General features: G+C 45.7%; 1 protein-coding gene across 1 annotated transcript in view; it reads right to left on the bottom strand.

Annotated features, from left to right (window-relative positions):
- LOC132815264 (cytochrome P450 7A1-like) overlaps nt 1-20,905 on the bottom strand; it is a 54,771-nt gene that overhangs the window by 12,729 nt on the left and 21,137 nt on the right. Inside the window, exon 3 of the mRNA XM_060824079.1 lies at nt 9,735-10,345. Coding sequence (XP_060680062.1) covers nt 9,735-10,345 — 611 coding nt within the window. The remainder of the gene's footprint in view (nt 1-9,734; nt 10,346-20,905) is intronic.

The raw sequence follows: 20,905 nt of genomic DNA, 5'->3' as shown, positions 1-20,905 counted from the left end.
GCACAAATTGCATTGGTCACCGTCTCGATGCATTTGTGGATTGATGATTGAGAGATCCTACATGGGTCCCCAGCGGCTCCTTGGAAGGTGTCAGTCGCTTAAAGGTTCAATGCAGTTGTCACCTTCATGGACATAGGCAGTAGTCTAGCAATTGGCATAGTTCTGTGACAGTGTCCTGGGACATCTTCACCTTGCAACAATACTGCACCTTTATCATCCGAAAAAATGGTGTTGAGGACAAAGGATCCTTGTTTTTCCTGCACAAACTGAGGGGTGGTTCAACTTCATCCTCTTTTTGTGGTGGTTGTTCAGATTCTGTTGGAAGTTGCTTTTGGATTTGCATCTCTTCCTCTCCCACTTCTTTGTACCTTTGGATCATAGCAACAGCAATGATAACACTTCCTGTGGCTGGAGCCTTCAGTCACATTTGAGGTGAACTGTATGAGGAGCAGAAGAAACAGACTGGTCCTTGTCAACAGAAGCAATCAACATTTGCATCATGTATAAATTACATTTTACATAGACTGGGACATAGACCACTTGGACATGGGCTGATTCGTCTTGGCACTTTAACTTTTGACATTATTCCAACAAGGTACTAGAAGTCATGTGACAAAGAAATCTCTCAATGTCACATCGCCTCATGAAAGGAATCGCTGCAGGAAAGAGAGTCTGACATTAAGCTTCGAGTTCACGAGAAGAAGGAATCAGTTCCGTACTCCCCAGGAGATCATGCATTAGCTGGGGGCATTGTGTCTATAGGTACATCTTTTAATATCACTTGTGATTACTTCTGCTTCACAGAAAAATCTGTTTTCAGTTTGCAAGGGTCAATGATATGGTCATCATTGCTTGTGACCAGGATTTGAAACCATATAGTTGTACAAGACATGCATTTCATATTTCATATATGACTGCAAATGATTTCTACCCACACTCTGCAAGTTAATGATTGGTGCAACTGCCCCTTGAAGGACTTCCTATCACCTCAGAAGTGGAGCTCACGATTTGCATCATCGCATAAAAAAAACTGAGCCCCTCACACTGGATGTAATTGCAGTCATCCTTCATTCGTAGGTCACATTTATCACTGACAGGTCATGAAAGGCAAAGCAGATTACATTTGATACTGAGAATACCATCTTGATTGTCAGGTCTGCACATCCCCCAACAAACCCCTTTCTGTCTAGTGCTCCGTGGACAGCTCATCTCTACTGATACCTCACATTGTCAACCATCACCTTGAACCATGACTCCAACTCTCTGAGCCCTGTCACTACAGTTTAGTGATGCCTACCATTGTGCTGCACACGTTCCTGGTCAAGCGCACCGTGGTGGTTACTACCTATCACACAGCCTTCTCACAGTGTCCTGCATCCTTCCTTGCACCATTAGCTCCCCATTACATATTGAATATTTCACACCCCCACCGCCCTTGTCCCCTAACATCCCAGGGCTGGTCCAATCCCCAGGTTTGACTCCTCCCACATCCCTACTGCAACAGTGTTCCCAGTTACCCATTCCTGACTTTCACCTCTAGGTGTTGACCTCTAGGACTGACTATACTTAACCTCCCGATTGACTTGGAAGGACAGCCCCGAATAATGACAGACCAGACCCCTGACTGATTTTGGTGCCTTTCCCTGATTAACGATACACTCATCCCCTGTTTGGTTACATTGGGCCTGCAGGACCGACTGTGGCCCACTCCTGGACTGCAGTAAGATAGCCACCCTGACCCATTCGGCCCAAGTGGATGGCTAACTGTATCCAAATCTTTGGACTGATCAGGGACTGTCTCTGACTGTCTGATCAGGGTCCCTGACTGGCAGCAATCGTTCTTGAGTTGACTTCCTTTCACTTGGAGACATGGCCATTTGGGTGATTTACATGTGTGTTTGCCAGGCTGCTGGCGTATGCTGGATTTAAAACAGTAAGTTGTAATATTTCAGAATTCCATAGACATTAGAACAGCTCCCAAAGACTGAAAAGTAACAAATGCTACCTCTCTATTTCAGAAAGAAGCAAGACAGGATACAGGAGACTTCAGGCCAGTTTGCCTAACATCAGTACTAGACAAAATTGTAAAATCTATTGTGAAGAACTTAGTAATGTAGCATTTAGAAAATCAGAAAACATTGATAAGGATAAATACAAAAGACTACTCAGGAAATTACAGTATATAAATTAATATGGATTAAGAATTGGTTAATGGATAGACCATGGCCTTGGGATTAAGGATGTTGTTGGTCCTGAGGTGATTGAACAGTCCAATACCCAGTCCGATACCTGGACAGGGGATACGTGCTGAACTGGGAGGCTGCAGTCTGCACTTGGCCTCCATCTGGGCCTATTAGAGATGTGGCTCCTTCATGGGTGGCCTTGGGCTAGTGAACTTTTGGGGACATTATATTTTATTTCCCAGGTTTTGAGGAAGTCCTTGAAACATTTTCTCTGCCCTCCTGGTAATTACTTGTGACAGAGCTCAAGGTAGAGAGCTCATTTTGAATGTTGTCATAGAAACATAGGAAATGGGAGCAGATGTAGGCCATTCAGTCCATCAAGCCTGCCCTACCGTTCAACAAGATCGTTTATCTTAATCGTCGTGGTTCTGTTCGCCGAGCTGGAAGTTTTTGCTGCAAACATTTCGTTCCCTGGCTAGGGAACATCATCAGTGCTATTGGAGCCTCCTGTGAAGCGCTGCTTTGATGTTTCTTCTGGTATTTATAGTGGTTTGTTCTTGCCGCTTCCGGGTGTCAGTTTCAGCTGTAGTAGTTTGTATGTGGGGTCCAGGTCGATGTGTCTGTTGATGGATGTTCTTGCCATTTCCGGGTGTCAGTTTCAGCTGTAGTGGTTTGTATATGGGGTCCAGGTCCATGTGTCTGTTAATGGAGTTTGTGGATGAATGCCATGCCTCTAGGAATTCCCTGGCTGTTCTCTGTCTGGTTGTCCTATGATGGTAGTGTTTTCCCAGTCAAATTCATGTTCCTGGTTGTCTGAGGGTATGGCTACTAGGAATAGCTGGTCGTGTCGTTTTGTGGCTAGCTGATGTTCATGGATGCAGATTGTTAGCTGTCTTCCTGTTTGTCCTATATAGTGTTTTGTGCAGTCCTTGCATGGTATTTTGTAAACTACGTTAGTTTGGCTCGTGCTGGCTATTGGGTCCTTTGTTCTAGTGAGTTGTTGTCTGAGTGTGGAAGTTGGCTTGTGTGCTGTTATGAGTCCTAAGGGTCGCAGTAGTCTGGCTGTCAGTTCTGAGACGCTCCTGACGTCTGGTAGTGTGGCTAGTCCTTTTGGTTGTGGCATGTCCTCGTTCCGTGGTCTATCTCTTAGGCATCTGGTGATAAAGTTGCGTGGGTATCCGTTTTTGGCGAATACCTTGTATAGATGTTCCTCTTCCTCTTTTCGTAGTTCTGGTGTACTGCAGTGTGTTGTGGCTCTTTTGAATAGTGTCCTGATGCAGCTTCGTTTGTGTGTGTTGGGGTGGTTACTTTCATAGTTTAGGACTTGGTCTGTGTGTGTTGGTTTCCTGTGTACCCTTGTGGTGAATTCTCTGTTGGGTGTTCTCTCTACTAACACGTCTAGGAATGGGAGTTGGCTATCCTTTTCCTCTCTCAGCCAACGCATCCATGAACATCAGCTAGCCACAAAACGACACGACCAGCTATCCCTAGTAGCCATACACTCAGACAACCAGGAACATGAATTTGACTGGGAAAACACTACCATCATAGGACAAGCCAGACAGAGAACAGCCAGGGAATTCCTAGAGGCATGGCATTCATCCACAAACTCCATTAACAGACACATGGACCTGGACCCCATATACAAACCACTACAGCTGAAACTGACACCCGGAAACGGCAAGAACATCCATCAACAGACACATCGACCTGGACCCCACATACAAACTACTACAGCTGAAACTGACACCCGGAAGCGGCAAGAACAAACCACTATAAATACCGGAAGAAACATCAAAGCAGCGCTTCACAGGAGCCTCCAATAGCACTGATGATGTTCCCTAGCCAGGGAACGAAATGTTTGCAGCAAAAACTTCCAGCTCGGCGAACAGAACCACGACAACGGACACCCGAGCTACAAATCTTCAACCAGAGTTTATCTTAATGCAATACTCTCACTTTCTCCTTATACCACTCTGCTTCAGTTGAGTTCTTTCTTAAATATATTCAGTGATTTAGCCTCCACTGTCTTCTGTGGTAGAGAGTCCCATCGATTCACCACCCTCTGAGTAAAGGAACGTCTCATCATTTCAGTCCTAAATGGTTTACCCCATTTTCTGACTCATGAGGAAACTGTGTATCTATTCAATTCACCGACTTGACTGGAAGCCATGCCTCAAGATGAGGGGTGTTGGCTGAGAGAGGACATTGATATTGGAGTAACTATCTTGCCAATGACTAATGCCAAGCATCATTATGCTATTTCTCAAGCGATTTGAGATGTGTGCTGTTCATTGTCCGTGTCTCCAATGTATACAGAAGGGGAGATATCACAGCTGTTCTATTGACTATGAGTTAGGTGTTGAGTTTGAGAAATTTGTCATGAAACACTCTGTTATTCTGACAGCAAACAACTGCACTGGCACATGGGAGGTAATCTTGAATTTCATCATCAATAATCCCTCTCGAAGTTGACAGAGTTGAAGGATATTATGAAGTCAAAGAAGGCTATGTACAGAGGTTACTGCTGCTCTTTGCACTTTCCTAAGATGGGTCTTGTCATGAAGACCATGTCCACTGTGTCTCTTGATCGAAAGGATCCACATTGTGACTCTGGTAGGAGGTCTTCGGCCAATGGACAGAAATGATTGAGGAGGATTTATTTGCAAGAACCATCACATTGCCATCAGCAGAATACCCTTCTCTCATTACTGTAATCAGTCAAATCTCCTTTCTTGAAGGTGACAATTAAAAACCATCATACAGAACATCCGGCATGCTCTCCCTGTTTCAGCTGAGGGAGTTGAGGTCATGGATTCAGACCCAGAGTGATTGTCCTGATATTTTAGTGTTTCAGCACGGGTTCCATCTGCACCTGCAGCTTAGTCGTTCTCAGCTGTAGAATGGCCTTTTCAAACTCATGTAGGGCTGAGATGGTGAAGGGCTATTGGATGTGGTTGAGGGCATGCATGCTGTGGATTGAGTTTTGGTTAAGATGGTCTTCAAAATGCCCCTCCCAATGTATGCTCTCTATTTCTCTGTTCTTGATGTGTCCCATTCAATTCTTAACTCTCAGTGGGGTTGGTCCTTTAATGCCGCGTTGGTCAGTGCAGTCAGTTCCTTAATGCTGGGTTGGTCAGTGGGGTCAGTCCTTTAGTGCCAGATTGGTCAGTGGGGTCAGTCCTTTAATGCCGGGTTGGTCAGTGGGGTCAGTCCTTTAGTGCCGGCTTGGTCAGTAGGGTCGGTCCTTTAGTGCCGGGTTGGTCAGTGGGGGCGGTCCTTTAGTGCCGGGCTGGTCAGTGGGGGCGGTCCTTTAGTGCCGGGTTGGTCAGTGGGGGCGGTCCTTTAGTGCCGGGTTGGTCAGTAGGGTCGGTCCTTTAGTGCCGGGCTGGTCAGTGGGGTCAGTCCTTTAGTGCCGGGTTGGTCAGTGGGGGCGGTCCTTTAGTGCCGGGTTGGTCAGTGGGGTCGGTCCTTTAGTGCCGGGTTGGTCAGTGGGTCGGTCCTTTAGTGCCGGGCTGGTCAGTAGGGTCAGTCCTTTAGTGCCGGGCTGGTCAGTAGGGTCGGTCCTTTAGTGCCGGGTTGGTCAGTGGGGTCGGTCCTTTGGTGCCGGGTTGGTCAGTGGGTCGGTCCTTTAGTGCCGGGCTGGTCAGTGGGGTCGGTCCTTTAGTGCCGGGTTGGTCAGTGGGTCGGTCCTTTAGTGCCGGGCTGGTCAGTGGGGTCAGTCCTTTAGTGCCGGGCTGGTCAGTGGGGTCAGTCCTTTAGTGCTGTGTTGGTCAGTGGGGTCGGTCCTTTAGTGCCAGGTTGGTCAGTCGAGTAGAATCAAGAGTGTGGTGCTGGAAAAGCACAGCAGGTCTGGCAACATCCAGGGAGCAGGAAAATCAACATTTCAGGCAAAAGCCTTTCATCAGGATTGAGAGTGGGAGCCTCAGGGGTGGAGAAATAAGTGGGAGAGCTGGGGGGTGGTATTGCTGCGGGGAGGGGAAGGTAGCTGAGAGTATAATAGGTGGATGAAGAAGGGGGTAAAGTTGTAGTGGTTCTGTTCACCGAGCTGGAAGTTTTTGTTGCAAATGTTTCGTCCCCCTGGCTAGGAGACATCATCAGTGCTCTGGAGCCTCCTGCGAAGCGCTTCTTTGATGTTTCTTCCGGCATTTATAGTGGTCTGTCCTTGCCGCTTCCGGGTGTCAGTTTCAGCTGTCCGCTGTAGTGATTGGTATATTGGGTCCAGGTCGATGTGTCTGTTGATGGAATTTGTGGATGAATGCCATGCCTCTAGGAATTCCCTGGCTGTTCTCTGTCTGGCTTGCCCTATGATAGGAGTGTTTTCCCAGTCGAATTCATGTTGCTTGTTGTCTGTGTGGCTACTAGGGATAGCTGGTCGTGTCGTTTCATGGCTAGTTGGTGTTCATGGGTGCGGATTGTTAGCTGTCTTCCTGTTTGTCCTATATAGTGTTTTGTGCAGTCCTTGCATGGTATTTTATAAACTAACATAGTTTATAAAATACCATGCAAGGACTGCACAACACACTATATAGGACAAACAGGAAGACAGCTAACAATCCACATACATGAACACCAACTAGCCATGAAACGACACGACCAGCTATCCCTAGTAGCCACACACTCAGACAACAAGCAACATGAATTCGACTGGGAAAACACTACTATCATAGGGCAAGCCAGACAGAGAACAGCCAGGGAATTCCTAGAGGCATGGCATTCATCCACAAACTCCATCAACAGACACATCGACCTGGACCCAATATACCAATCACTACAGCGGACAGCTGAAACTGACACCCGGAAGCGGCAAGGACAGACCACTATAAATGCCGGAAGAAACATCAAAGAAGCGCTTCGCAGGAGGCTCCAGAGCACTGATGATGTCTCCTAGCCAGGGGGACGAAACATTTGCAACAAAAACTTCCAGCTCGGCGAATAGAACCACTACAACAAGCACCCGAGCTACAAATCATCGCACAAACTTTGAAGGGGGTAAAGTGATAGGTTGGAGGGGAGGGTGGAGCGAATAGGTGGGAAGGAAGATGACAGGCGGGACAGGTCATGAGGATGGGGCTGAGCTAGAAGTTTGGAACTAGGTAAGGTGAGGGGAGGGGAAATGAGGAAACTGGTGAAATCTACATTAATGTCATGGTGTTGGAGGGTCCCAACGTGGAAGATGAGGCGTTCTTCCTCCAGTATTGTGTGGTGAGGGAGTGGCAATGGAGGAGGCCCAGGATCTGCATGTCCTTGGCAGAGTGGGAGAGAGAGTTAAAGTGTTCGGCCACGGGGTGGTGGAGTTGATTGGTGCGGGTGTCCTGGAGATGTCCTCTGAAGCGCTCTGTGAAAAGGTGTCCTATCTTCCCAGTGTAGAGGAGACCGCATCGAGAGCAACGGATACAGTAAATGGCACGTATGGAAGTGAATGTGAAACTCGATGGATGTGGAAGGCTCCTTTGGCTGAACTGGTCCTCACCCTCAACAATTTTCTTGGACAGAGATGAGGGGGGAGATGTGGGTGCAGGTTTTGCAATTCCTACAGTGGCAGAGGAAGGTGCTGGGAGGGTGGGTTTATGGGGGTGTGGACCTGACGAGGTAGTCATGGATGGAACGGTCTTTTTGGAAAGCTGATAGGGGTGGGGAGGAAATATATCTCTGGTGGTGGGGTCCATTTGTAGGTGGCTGAAATGGCGGAGGATGATGTGACGTATGTGGAGGTTGGTGGGGTAGAAGATGAGGACCAAGGGGGTTCTGTCCTTGTTGCAGTTGGATGAGTAGGGTTCGAGGGCAGAGGTGCGGGGCGTGGATAAGATGTGCTGGAGGACATCATCAACCACTGGGAAAGGGAAAATGCGGTGTTTAAAGAAGGAGGCCATCTGGTGTGTTCTGCGTTGAAAATGGTCCTCCTGGGAACAGATGCTGTGGAGACGGATTAATTGGGAATAAGAGATTGCATTTTTGCAGAAGGCAGGGTGGGAGGAGGTGTAATCCAGGTAGCTGTGTGAGTCGGTGGGTTTCTAGGAAATGTCAGTGTCGAGTTGGTCACTGGTGGTGGAGATGGAGAGTTCGAGGAAGGGGAAAGAGGTGTCAGAGATGGTCCAGGTGGATTTAAGGTCGGCTGGATTGTGTTGGTGAAGTTGATGAACTGCTCAACTTTCTCATGGGAGGATGAGGTGGGACCGATGCTGTCATCATTGTCGAGAGGAAAAAGTGGTGAGTAGTGCTGGTGTAATTGTGGAAGATGGACTGTTCCACGTAGCGGCCAAAGAGACATGCAAAGCTGGGGCCCATGCGGGTGCCCATGCTACTCCTTTCATCTGGAGGAAATGGGAGGATTTGAATGAGAAATGTTGAAGGTGAGGACTAGTTCAGCCAAAGGAATAAGAGTGTCAATGGAAGTCTAGCCCCATCGAATTCATCTCCACATACCTTGATACTGTCCTATCTCCTCAGTCCAGGAACTCCCCAATATGTTCGGGACACCACCCACACCCTCCACCTCCTCCAAGACTTCTGTTTCCCCGACACCAAAGTCTCATCTTCATCATGGACATCCAGTCCCTACACACCTCCATCTGCCATGACCAGGGCCTCCAAGCCCTCCGTTTCTTCCTCTCCTGACGTCCCCACCAGTGTCCTTCGAATCCTTTAGTGCCAAGTTGATCAGTCAAGTCAGTCCTTTAGCTCCGACTTGGTCAGTGGAGTCGGTCCTTTAGCTCCGACTTGGTCAGTGGAGTCGGTCCTTTGGTCCCGGGTTGGTCAGTGGAGTCGGTCCTTTAGTGCAGGATTGGTCAGTGGAGTCGGTCCTTTAGTGCAGGATTGGTCAGTCGAGTAGATCCTTTAGTAGGGCTGGTAGACAATCTTAACTGAGCAGGAGAACAGTAGGGATAAAAGAGAATATTTTGGGATTAGCAGCCTGTAACTGTCAGGGTAGTGTAGAGATCAGAACCTGAAGGAAAAAACCTAAAGAAATATGGGTGCTGGAAAACAGAAAATGCTGCTGAATCTCAGCAGGTCAGGCAGCATCTGTGGAGAGAAAGTAGAGTTAACGTTTTGGGTTCAGTGTCCCATTCTTCAGAACCATTGTAGCTCAGAAAATGTTGGTGTATCCACTGGAGAAAGGGATGGGAAAGGAGTAAATGATAGGAGGAGATGGAGCCCAGAGAGAGAGAGCCAGTGAGGCTGTTGCTAAATCTCAAGCTCCACAGACAAAACCTGGCAGAGTGCTGGGGGAAAGTGGGAGTGTTTTCTTTTCAGGTCACAGTCCTGCCCCCTCCCCCCACAGTCTTCACTGTCATTCTCCTGTTTCCCTTCCAGCATCCCCCCACCATTCAGCCTGATGTTCTCAGTCCCAACCCCCTCACTAGACGTATCAGACAGAGATAAAAATCCTCACTCCCATGGCGGGGTGAATAGATTAGAAAGCTGGTTGGAGGAAAGAAGTACAAATGGTTATGGAACAAGAACTGACGGCATAGTGTTTAGAGTGTTCAGGTTTAGAATCATTTCAATCTGATCAAACCTGTAAGATAAAATTGTAAATAATAACATTACCTTAGTAAATAATAAACACTCCAGAAGGCAGCAGGAAGTGTATTTGCCTGTGAGGCCCATAGCATTGTGGTATGAGTCTTCCCTTTGCCAAGTTCATCAAGTTCAGGGGAACGATCAAAAAGTGCCATTCTTTCCTCTATGAGGCTCGATCTATTGTCATTTTGTTTTAGGTTTTTGTGCAGCAATGCTTCTGCGAGCGCCATTCTGGATTGCTTGGCAACTTTCAAAAATAAAATTGGAATACCAGCAGCTAAAAGAGGAAATGCATTGTCAAACACCTTAAAGTTCTCCATGACAGACTGAATGGCAGCGTGCTGAGTCTTTATCTTTTCAGTCTTATTGTGTTTCATCACTTGTTCATTTTTTCCAAATAGTGTTAAATACCCAGCTTCAAACATTATCTTGTATGAGAATTCATAAAGACTTTCAGTGGTCCAGTTTCTAGAATCTGATATTTTCTTGTCTTGTAACATCACAAACTGGAGGTTTTCCATCATGCTTGAGGCCAGAGGGCCCAGAGAGATTCCCTGCAGAGTCTTGTTGAAGATTTGATGAATCTCGTCGTAGCTTATCCCATATTTAGCATCTGTAAAATCTGCATGTCCAAACACCTGTCGAAGGCAAAATGAAATATTGTATTCATTATAGTACAAGAAAATTAAATGAAAGCAATACTTCATTTTTGTATTCTTTTTATGATAAAGAATTGCACTTATCATAAGATAAAGAAAAACATTTTGCAGATATTAAATGCAGATTAGTTACTTTCTAAACCGCAATTTATAAATGAAAGCTGTCTTTTATCCACAGATAATTATTATTTTGTGCTGCAGGTGTTCAGGAAAGAATAGATAATGTCTCTCCACTGACCTTCTTCATTGGCTTGGCTCATAATATTACCTCATGCCACAAAATTTGAACTGCTTTTCTTCTGATGACAAGTTCACTAACTGAGAGCAATGTGGTTCAATACCTACAAGGATGGAGATCTCAGGAGTCCACTGACTAAAGGAAAAATATACTCAGAAACAGCATTCTTTCATTTAGGAGAACAATGGGCGGCACAGTGGCACAGTGGTTAGCACTGCTGCCTCACAGCGCCTGAGACCCGGGTTCAATTCCCAACTCAGGCGACTGACTGTGTGGAGTTTGCACGTTCTCCCCGTGTCTGCGTGGGTTTCCTCCGGGTGCTCCGGTTTCCTCCCACAGTCACAAAGATGTGCGGGCCAGGTGAATTGGCCATGCTAAATTGCCCGTAGTGTTAGGTAAGGGGTAAATGTAGGGGGTATGGGTGGGTTGAGGGTCGGTGTGGACTTGTTGGCCCGACGGGCCTGTTTCCACACTGTAAGTAATCTAATCTGCAATCAATTTGCAAAATGAAAAGATGGTTCCTTGTAGGAAAAAGGGTCATTTTTCAGCAATAGAAGACAAACAAAATGCTTAAGATATGGAATTGTTGAAAGCTTGTGAAACAGAAGGAACTTAGCAAGCCAAAGCATTTTTGTTTCAAAGAAAGCCTTAGAGGTAGTTACAAATTGATTCAAAGATTGGTCATTGATAGTGAAAGAAACGAAAACGGGTAGTAATCCAGCATCAGAGAAATTGAGAGCCTGGTTAGGAGAAATGAATGGAGAAATGCACTGAGATAAAGTGCAGCAAAGATAAATATCTTACTATCAATTGTCTGAAAGAGGAGAGATTTTCATCTTTGTTTTCTGAGTGGTAATCTAACTGGACGAATGTCTCCTCTTCATTTGACTCATTCATTTCATGGCAGAAGTCTATCCAGCACTGATTTTAGAAATTAGTTCCACAGAACTTCAACAAACTCGTACTTGCTTGCAGGGCTGTTCCTGTTGTAAATTTGAATGAATGTTGGCAAAGGTGATCCAGAATTCACCTGTTTTGCTGTCTTTCATAGCAGTGCACTGACCTCCTTTGGATTACTTGGCTAAGCATAACACATCCTCCCCAGTCAGCCTTTCTGATTCATGTCTTCTAAATTCAATCTTTTCCAGCACTACTTTTCTCAGTTACAAGGACAAGTGCCCACATGGTTAAAACCACATATAAATCAACATATAAATTACACAATAAAGTTCTTATCCATTTTTCTCTTTGCCTTTGCAGTTTGAACCTCTCTATCTCAATGTCGACATGGAGGGATGATCTGATAAGTAGATAGTCTGTGCTCCCATTCCAGTGTCTTCTGTTTGAAACAACCTACATTTTCTGACATCTTTGGCATTTAATGCCTTGAAACAGATACAAGTAATGTAATTTTTCATCATCCTTTCTACACTTTCCCTCATGCCTAGCCTTTTGGGGAAAAATTAGTTTAAAAAACTGAAACTTAGTACTGATTAACTGTACAAGACAATCCAGACCAGTGTGTCTCATTCACCAGTATTATTGTCTTCTCCCTCTGGATTATTTTCATCTCACCCCTCAATATAATAACAGTTTTATTATCTTTATCACTCCTCGTGCTAGTTGATAGGATACTGCAGACTAGAAAAAGGAAGAAGTTCATAAAACATGGTTCCATTTTCAGTTGACCAAGATATTGACAGAGGAAATGGGTGATACCTTTGGTATGCTTAGGCACAATCTACAAGGTGTGCAATTCTGGTCTCCTTCCTATCGGAAAGATGTTGTGAAACTTGAAAGGGTTCAGAAAAGATTTACAAGGATGTTGCCAAGGTTGGAGGATCTGAGCTACAGGGAGACACTGAACAGGCTGGGGTTGTTTTCCCTGGAGCATCGGAGGCTGAGGGGTGACCTTATAGAGGTTCACAAAATTATGAGGGGCATGGATAGGATAAATAGGCAAAGTCTTTTCCCTGGGGTCGGGGAGTCCAGAACTAGACGGCATAGGTTTAGGGTGAGAGGGGAAAGATATAAAAGAGACCTAAGGGGCAACTTTTTCACACAGAGGGTGGTACGTGTATGGAATGAGCTGCCAGAGGATGTGGTGGAGGCTGGTACAATTGCAACATTTAAAAGGCATTTGGATGGGTACATGAATAGGAAGGGTTTGGAGGGATATGGGCCGGGTGCTAGCAGGTGGGACTAGATTGGGTTGGGATATCTGGTCGGCATGGACGAGTTGGACCGGAGGGTCTGTTTCCATGCTGTACATCTCTGTGACTCTATATACCCCACATTGTTTCTGGCCTTCTGAATCTATCAGAATAACTAATTTAGTCAATCTGCAAATTCAGTGAAGGTTAAAAAGCTGACAAAGTTAACGAAGAGAAAACTCATGCATCATGTCCAACAGATGGCTGATCTGATTCCATTACATTATCACTGCTGCTGATGTGGAAAATTACTTTCAGAGAATCATTCAATTTTATCCCAATAACTTTTCGAGGAGAAAGTTACAGCTCAACATTGGGGCAATGTGTGGAATTAATGTTTCTGTTATGGATCATGTAATTTTTCAGAACAAACTGAAGCAAGAAAATTCTGCCTCAAGCCATTTCTTTCCTTAAACCAAGTTAAAAAGTAGAAGCTCAGAGGTAGTAATCTCAGGATTGCTATCAGTGCTGCGTGCAAGTCACAGGAGAAATGATAGAATATTCAGGAGGAATGCGTAGCTTGAGAGATGGTGCAGGAGGGAGGGGTTCAGATTTTTGGGACATTGGGACTGGTTCTGGGGGTGGTGGGAGGATTACAAATTGGACGATCTACACCTGGGTGGGACTGGAACCAATGTCCTTGGGGGTGTTTTTGCTAACGTTGTTGGGGAGGGTTTAAACTAATGTGGCAGAGAGATGGGAATCAAATGAAGAGGTTAATGGACAGGAAGGAGGTAGTAATGAAAGCCTGTAAGGAACTAGTTAATGAAGTCAGTGTGACTAAGGGAAAAAATCAACTAGGCGAAAGTGAGGACTGCAGATGCTGGAGATCAGAGTCACGATTAGAGTGGTGCTGGAAAAGCACAGCAGGTCAGGCAGCATCTGAGGAGCAGGAAAATCAATGTTTTGGGCAAAGGCCCTTCATCAGGAATGCCCATTCATTCCTGATGAAGGGCTTTTGCCCGAAACACGATTTTCCTGCTCCTCGGATGTCGCCTGACCTGCTGTGCTTTTCCAGCACCACTCTAATCGTGACTAAGGGGAAGAGGAGGCAGGAGTGGCGGATGAACACAGAAGGACTGGTGTTCTGATGTGCACTTCTTTTGACACAAGAAATATAATAGGCAAGGCAGTTGAGCTTAGGGCCTGGTTTAGTATGTGGGAGTATGATGTTATTGCTATTACTGAGACTTGGTTGAGGGAAGAGCATGATTGGCAACGAAATGTCCCAGGATATCAATGTTTCAGGTGGGATAGAGAGGGAGGAAAAAGGGGTGGAGGAGTTGCATTTCTCGTCAGAGAGGATATCCACGGCCTTGCTGAAGGAGGGCACTATGGAGGTCTCGAGCACTGAAGCAATGTGGGCAGAGCTCGGAAATAGGAAGGATGCGGTAAAAATGTTGGGGCTGTACTACTGGCCTCCCGACAGCGAGCATGAGATGGAGGTACAAATATGTAAACAGATGATGGAATGATGTAGGAACAACAGGGTGGTGGTGATAGGAAATTTTAATTTTCCCAACATTGTCTGGGATTCACTTCATGTTAGAGGATTGGATGGAGCAGAATTTATAAGGAGCACCCAGGAGGGTTTTCTAGATCAGTATGTAAACAATCCAACTCAGGAAGGGTCCACACTGGACCTGGTGTTGGGGAATGAGCCCAGCCAGGTGGTTGAAGTTTCAGTGTGGGATTACTTTGGGAACAGTGATCACAATTCCATATGTCTTAGGATACTCATGGACAAAGATGAGTGTGGTCTAAAGGAAGAACATAGAACATAGAAAAATACAGCGCAGTACAGGCCCTTTGGCCCTCGATGTTGCCCCCCTAACCTACACTAGCCCACTATCCTCCATATGCCTCTCCAATGCCCGTTTAAATGCCCATAAAGAGGGAGAGTTCACCACTGCTACTGGCAGGGCATTCCATGAACTCACGACTCGCTGAGTAAAGAATCTACCCCTAACATCTGTCCTATACCTACCACCCCTTAATTTAAAGCTATGCCCCCTCGTAATAACTGACTATTATGTGGAAAAAGATTCTCATTGTCAACCCTATCTAAACCCCTACTCATCTTGTACACCTCTATCAAGTCACCCCTAAACCTTCTTTTCTCCAATGAAAACAACCCCAAGTGCCTCAGCCTTTCCTCATACGATCTTCCTACCATACCAGGCAACATCCTGGTAAACCTCCTCTGCACCCGTTCCAGTGCCTCCACATCCTTCCTATAGTATGGCGACCAAAACTGCACACAATACTCCAGATGCGGCCACACCAGAGTCTTATACAACTGCAACATGACCTCAGGACTCCGGAACTCAATTCCTCTACCAATAAAGCCCAGTACGCCATATGCCTTCTTCACAGCACTATTTACCTGGGTGGCAACTTTCAGAGATCTGTGTACATGGACACCAAGATCCCTCTGCTCATCCACACTACCAAGTATCCGACCATTAGCCCAGTAATCCATCTTCTTGTTACTCTTACCAAAGTGAATCACTTCACACTTACCTACATTGAACTCCATTTGCCACCTTTCTGCCCAGCTCTGCAGCTTACCTATATCCCGCTGTAACCTGCCACATCCTTCCTCACTGTCAACAACTCCACCGACTTTCGTATCATCCACAAACTTGCTCACCCAACCTTCTAGCCCCTCCTCCAGGTCACTTATAAAAATGACAAACAGCAATGATCCCAAAACAGATCCTTGTGGAACACCACTAGTAACTGCACTCCAAGATGAACCTTTACCATCAACTACTACCCTATGTCTTCTTCCAGCCAGCCAATTCCTAATCCAAACCTCTAATGCGTACCTCCGTATTTTTTGCAGTAGCCTACCATGGGGAACCTTATCAAACACCTTGCTAAAATCCATATACACCACATCTACTGCTTTACCCTTGTCCACCTCCTTAGTCACCTTCTCAAAGAATTCAATAAGGTTTGTGAGGCACGACCTGCCCTTCACAAAACCATGCTGACTATCCTTGATCACATTATTCTTATCCAGATGTTCATAAATCCTATCCCTTACAATTCTCTCTAAGATTTTGCCCACAACAGAAGTGAGACTCACTGGCCTATAGTTACGAGAGTTATCCCAACTCCCCTTCTTGAACAAGGGAACCACATTTGCTATCCTCCAGTCATCTGGCACTATTCCTGTAGACAATGAGGACATAAAAATCAAGGCCAATGTCTCTGCAATCTCCTCCCTTGCTTCCCAGAGAATCCCAGGATAAATGCCATCAGGCCCAGGGGACTTATCTATTTTCACCCTTTCCAGAATTTCCAACACCTCTTCCCTACATACCTCAAAGCCATCCATTCTAATTAATTGTGACTCAATATTCACATCGGCAACAATGTCCTGTTCCTGAGTGAATACTGACAAAAAGTATTCATTCAGTGTCTCCCCAATTTTTTCAGCCTCCACATGCAACTTCCCACTACTATCCTTGACTGGACCTATTCCTACCCTAGTCATTCTTTTATTCCTGACATACCTATAGAAAGCCTTTGGGTTTTCCCTAATCCTACCAACCAAGGACTTTTCATGTTCCCTCCTTGCTGCTCTTAGCTCTCTCTTTAGATCCTTCCTGGCTACCTTATAACTCTCAATCGCCCCAATTGAACCTTCATGCCTCATCTTTACATTGGCTGCCCTCTTCCCTTTAACAAGGGATTCCAATTCCTTATTAAACCACTGCTCCCTCACGCGACACTTTCCTCCCTGCCTGACAGGTACATACTTATCAAGGACACTCAATAGTTGCTCCTTGAACAAGCTCCACGTATCGATTGCACCCTTCCCTTGAAGCCTACTTTTCCAAACCACGCATCCTAAGTCATGCCTCACCGCATCATAATTTCCCTGCCCCCAGCTATAACTCTTGCCCTGCAGTGCACACTTATCCCTCTCCATCCCTAGAGTAAAAGTCACCGAATTGTGGTCACTGTCCCCAAAGTGCTCACCTACCTCCAATGCTAACACCTGGCCTGGTTCGTTACCCAGAACCAAATCCAGTATGGCCTCACCTCTTGTTGGCCTGTCTACATATTGTGTCAGGAAACCCTCCTGCACACATTGGACAAACACCGACCCATCTAATGTACTCGAGCTACAGCTTTCCCAGTCAATATCTGGAAGAGTTCTAAATTGGGGGAAGACCAACTATTTCAAAATTCGACAGGGGCTGGGGAATGTGGATTGGGAGCAGCTGTTTGAGGGTAAATCCACATTCAATATGTGGGAGGCTTTTAATGAGAGATTGATTAGAGTTCAGGAGAAGTATGCTTCTGCAAAAATGAGGGATATAAGTGACAAGATTAGGGAACCAAGGATGACAGGTGAAATTGTGAGACTAGCTAAAAGAAAAAAAGATGCGTACATAAGGTCTAGGCGACTGAAGAAGGACGAAGCTTTGGAAGAATATCGGGAATGTAGGATCAATCTGAAACGAGGAATTAAGCAGGCTAAGAGGGGTCATGAGATATCCTTAGCAAACAGGGTTAAGATTACTAGATTAGATTAGATTACTTACAGTGTGGAAACAGGCCCTTCGGCCCAACAAGTTCACACCGACCCGCCGAAGCGACAACACACCCATACCCCTACATATACCCCTTACCTAACACTACGGGCAATATAGCACGGCCAATTCACCTGACCCGCACATCTTTGGACTGTGGGAGGAAACCAGAGCACCCGGAGGAAACCCACGCAGACACGGGGAGAACGTGCAAACTCCACACAGTCAGTCGCCTGAGGCGGGAATTGAACCCAGGTCCCTGGCGCTGTGAGACAGCAGTGCTAACCACTGTGCCACCGTGCCGCCCATCCCAGGAAAATCCCAAAGCCTTTTATTCATATCGAAGGAACAAGAGGGCAATGAGGGAAAGGGCTGGCCCAGCCAAGGACAAAGGAGGAAAGATATGCATGGAGTCAGAAAAAAACGGGTGAGATTCTTAATGAGTACTTTGCATTGGTATTCACCGAGGAGAGGGAGATGGTGGATGTTGAGGTTAGGGATAGATATTGATTGCTCTAAGTCAAGTCAGCATAAGGAGTGAGTAAGTGTTGGGTATTCTAAAAGGCATTAAGGTGGACAAATCCGCAAGACCAGATGGGATCTATCCCAGGTTACTGAGGGAAGTGAGAGAGGAAATAGGTGTGGCCTTATCAGATATCTTTGCAGCATCCTTGAAAATGGGGGAGGTCCCAGAGGACTGGAGAATTGCTAATGTTGTCCCCTTGTTTAAGAAGGGCAACAGGGATAATCCAGGTAATTACAGACCTGTGAGCCTGACATCATTGATAGGGAAGCTACTGGAGAAGATACTAAGGAATAGGATATATACCCATTTGGAAGAAAATGGGTTTAGCAGTGATAGGCAGCATGGTTTAGTGCAGGGAAGGTCATGTCTTACAAACCTAATAGAATTGCTTGAAGAGGTGACAACATTGATTGATGGGGCAAGGGATGTAGATGTCATATTCGTGGACTTTAGTAAGATGTTTGATAAAGTTCCCCATGGTAGGCTGATGAAGAAGGTGAAGCCCCATGGGGTCCAGGGTGTTCTAGCTAAATGGATAGAGAACTGGTTGGGCAATAGGAGACAGAGAGTAGTCGTGGAAGGGAGTTTCTCAAAATGGAGACCTGTAACCAGTGGTGTCCCACAGGGATCCGTGCTGGGATCACTGCTGCTTGTGATATACATAAATGATTTGGAGGAAGGTGTAGGTTGCCTTATTAGCAAGTTTTCAGATGACACTAAGATTGGTGGAGTAGCAGGTAGTAAATGGGACGGTCAGAGAATACTGCAGAATATAGATAGATTGGAGAGTTGGGCAGAGAAATGGCCAATGGAGTTTAATCCAGACAAATGCAAGTTGATGCATTTTGGAAGATACAATTCCAGAGTGAACTATACAGTAATTGGAAAAGCTCTGGAGAAAATTGATATACAGGGAGATCTGGATGTTAAGGCCCATTGTACCCTGAAGGTGGCAACGCAGGTCGATAGAGTGGTCAAGGAGGCATACAGCATGCTTTCCTTCATCGGATGGGATATTGAGTACAAAAATTGGCAGGTCATGTTACAGTTATATAGGAGTTTGGTTTGGCCACATTTGCAATACTATGTAACGTTCTGGTCGCCACATTACCAAAAGGATGTGGATGCTTTGGAGAGGGCGCAGAGGAGGTTCACTAGGATGTTGCCTGGTATGGATGGAGCAAGCTATGAGGAAAGGTTGAGTAGATTAGGGTTATTTTCATTGGAAAGAAGGCAGTTGAGGGGGGACCTGATTGAGGTCTGCAAAATCATGAGGTGTGTAGACAGGGTGGATAGCAAGAAACTTTTTCCCAGAGTGGGGACTCAATTACTGGGGGTCATGTGTTCAAAGTGAGAGGGGAATAGTTTAAGGGGAGACATACATGGATGGTGAGTGTCTGGAACATGTTGCCAGCGGAGGTGGTAGGAGTACGAACAATATCTTCATTTAAGATGTATCTAGATAGATACACGAATGGAGCTGGAGCAAAGGGATACAGATCCTTAGAAAATAGGAGGCAGGTTTAGATAGAGGATCTGAATCGATGCAGGCTTGGAGGGCCGAAGGACCTGTTCTTGTGCTGTAATGTTCTTTGTTGTTTGTAATTTGTTCCACCACCTCCTTTTGTACATATTTATCATTGCTATAATAATATTTTCTGAAAACAAGACAATTTTCATATCTAATTGGGTTGTACTCTTGTTGAGATAGAATTAGTAGTACAAAACAAATTTACAGCCCAAGAGCAGGCCCTTCAGCCCTCCATGTCTGTGCTGATCCAAATCCACTGTCTCAACCTATCACCCAATTCCTAAGCATCTGTATCCCTCTGCTCCCCACCTACTCATGTATCTGTCCAGACGCACCTTAAATGAATCTACCATGCCTGCCTCTACTATCTCTGCTGGCATTCCAGGCTCCGACCACCCTCTGTCCAAAGTACTTTCCGCGTGTATCCCCCTTAAACCTCTCTCCTCTCATCTTGAACGTGTGACCTCTCATTATTGAATCCTTCACCTTGGGAAAAAGCTTATTTCTATCCACCCTGTCTATACCCTTCATGATTTTGTAGACTTCATCAGATCCCCCCTCAATCTCCTTTATTCTAATGAAAACAATCCTAACCTACTCAACCTCTCTTCAACTCACCTTCCATACCAGGCAACATCCTCGTAAACCTTCTCTTCACCCTCTCCAAAGTGTCCACATCCTTTTGGTAATGTGGCGACCAGAACTGTACACAGTATTCTAAATGCAGCCGAACCAATGTCTTGTACAATTTTAACATGACCTGCCAGCTCTTATACTCAATACCCTGTCCAATGAAGGCAAGCATACTATATGCCTTCTTGACCACTCTATCCACCTGTGCAGCCACCTTCAGGGTACAATGGACCTGCACTCCCAGATCTCTCTGCTCATCAACTTTTCCCCAAGGCGCTTCCCTTTACAGTATAGTTCACTCGAGAATTAGACTTCCCAAAATGCATCACCTCACATTTGCCTGGATTGAACTCCATCTGCCACTTCTCCACCCAACTCTCCAGTCTATCTAGATTCTCCTGTATTCTTTGACAGTCCCTTATGCTTTCTGTTACTCCACCAATCTTGGTGTCATCTGCAAACTTACTGATCATACCAACAGGGTCCTCTTCCAGATCACAAACACAGTGGCCCCAGCACTGATCCCTGTGGAACACAACTGGTCACCTTTCTCCATTTCGAGAAACTCCCTTCAACTACTACTCCCTGTCTCCTGTTGCTCAACCAGTTCTTTATCCACCCAGCTAGAACACCCTGCACACCATGTGACTTCACTTTCTCCATTAGTCTACCATGGGGAACCTTATCAAATGCCTTACTAAAGTCCATGTATATGACATCAACAGCCCTTCCTTCATCTATCAACTTGGTCACTTCCTCAAAGAATTCTATTAAGTTGGTAAGGCACGATCTCCTTGTACAAAACCATGTTGCCTATCACTGATATGCCCATTCCATTCCAAATATAA

The sequence above is a fragment of the Hemiscyllium ocellatum genome, chromosome 4 (assembly GCF_020745735.1).
Source record: "Hemiscyllium ocellatum isolate sHemOce1 chromosome 4, sHemOce1.pat.X.cur, whole genome shotgun sequence".
NCBI classification, from domain to species: Eukaryota; Metazoa; Chordata; class Chondrichthyes; order Orectolobiformes; family Hemiscylliidae; genus Hemiscyllium; species Hemiscyllium ocellatum.
The sequence above is the reverse complement of the archived record's forward strand: the minus strand, read 5'-3'. Positions and strand labels throughout refer to the sequence as shown.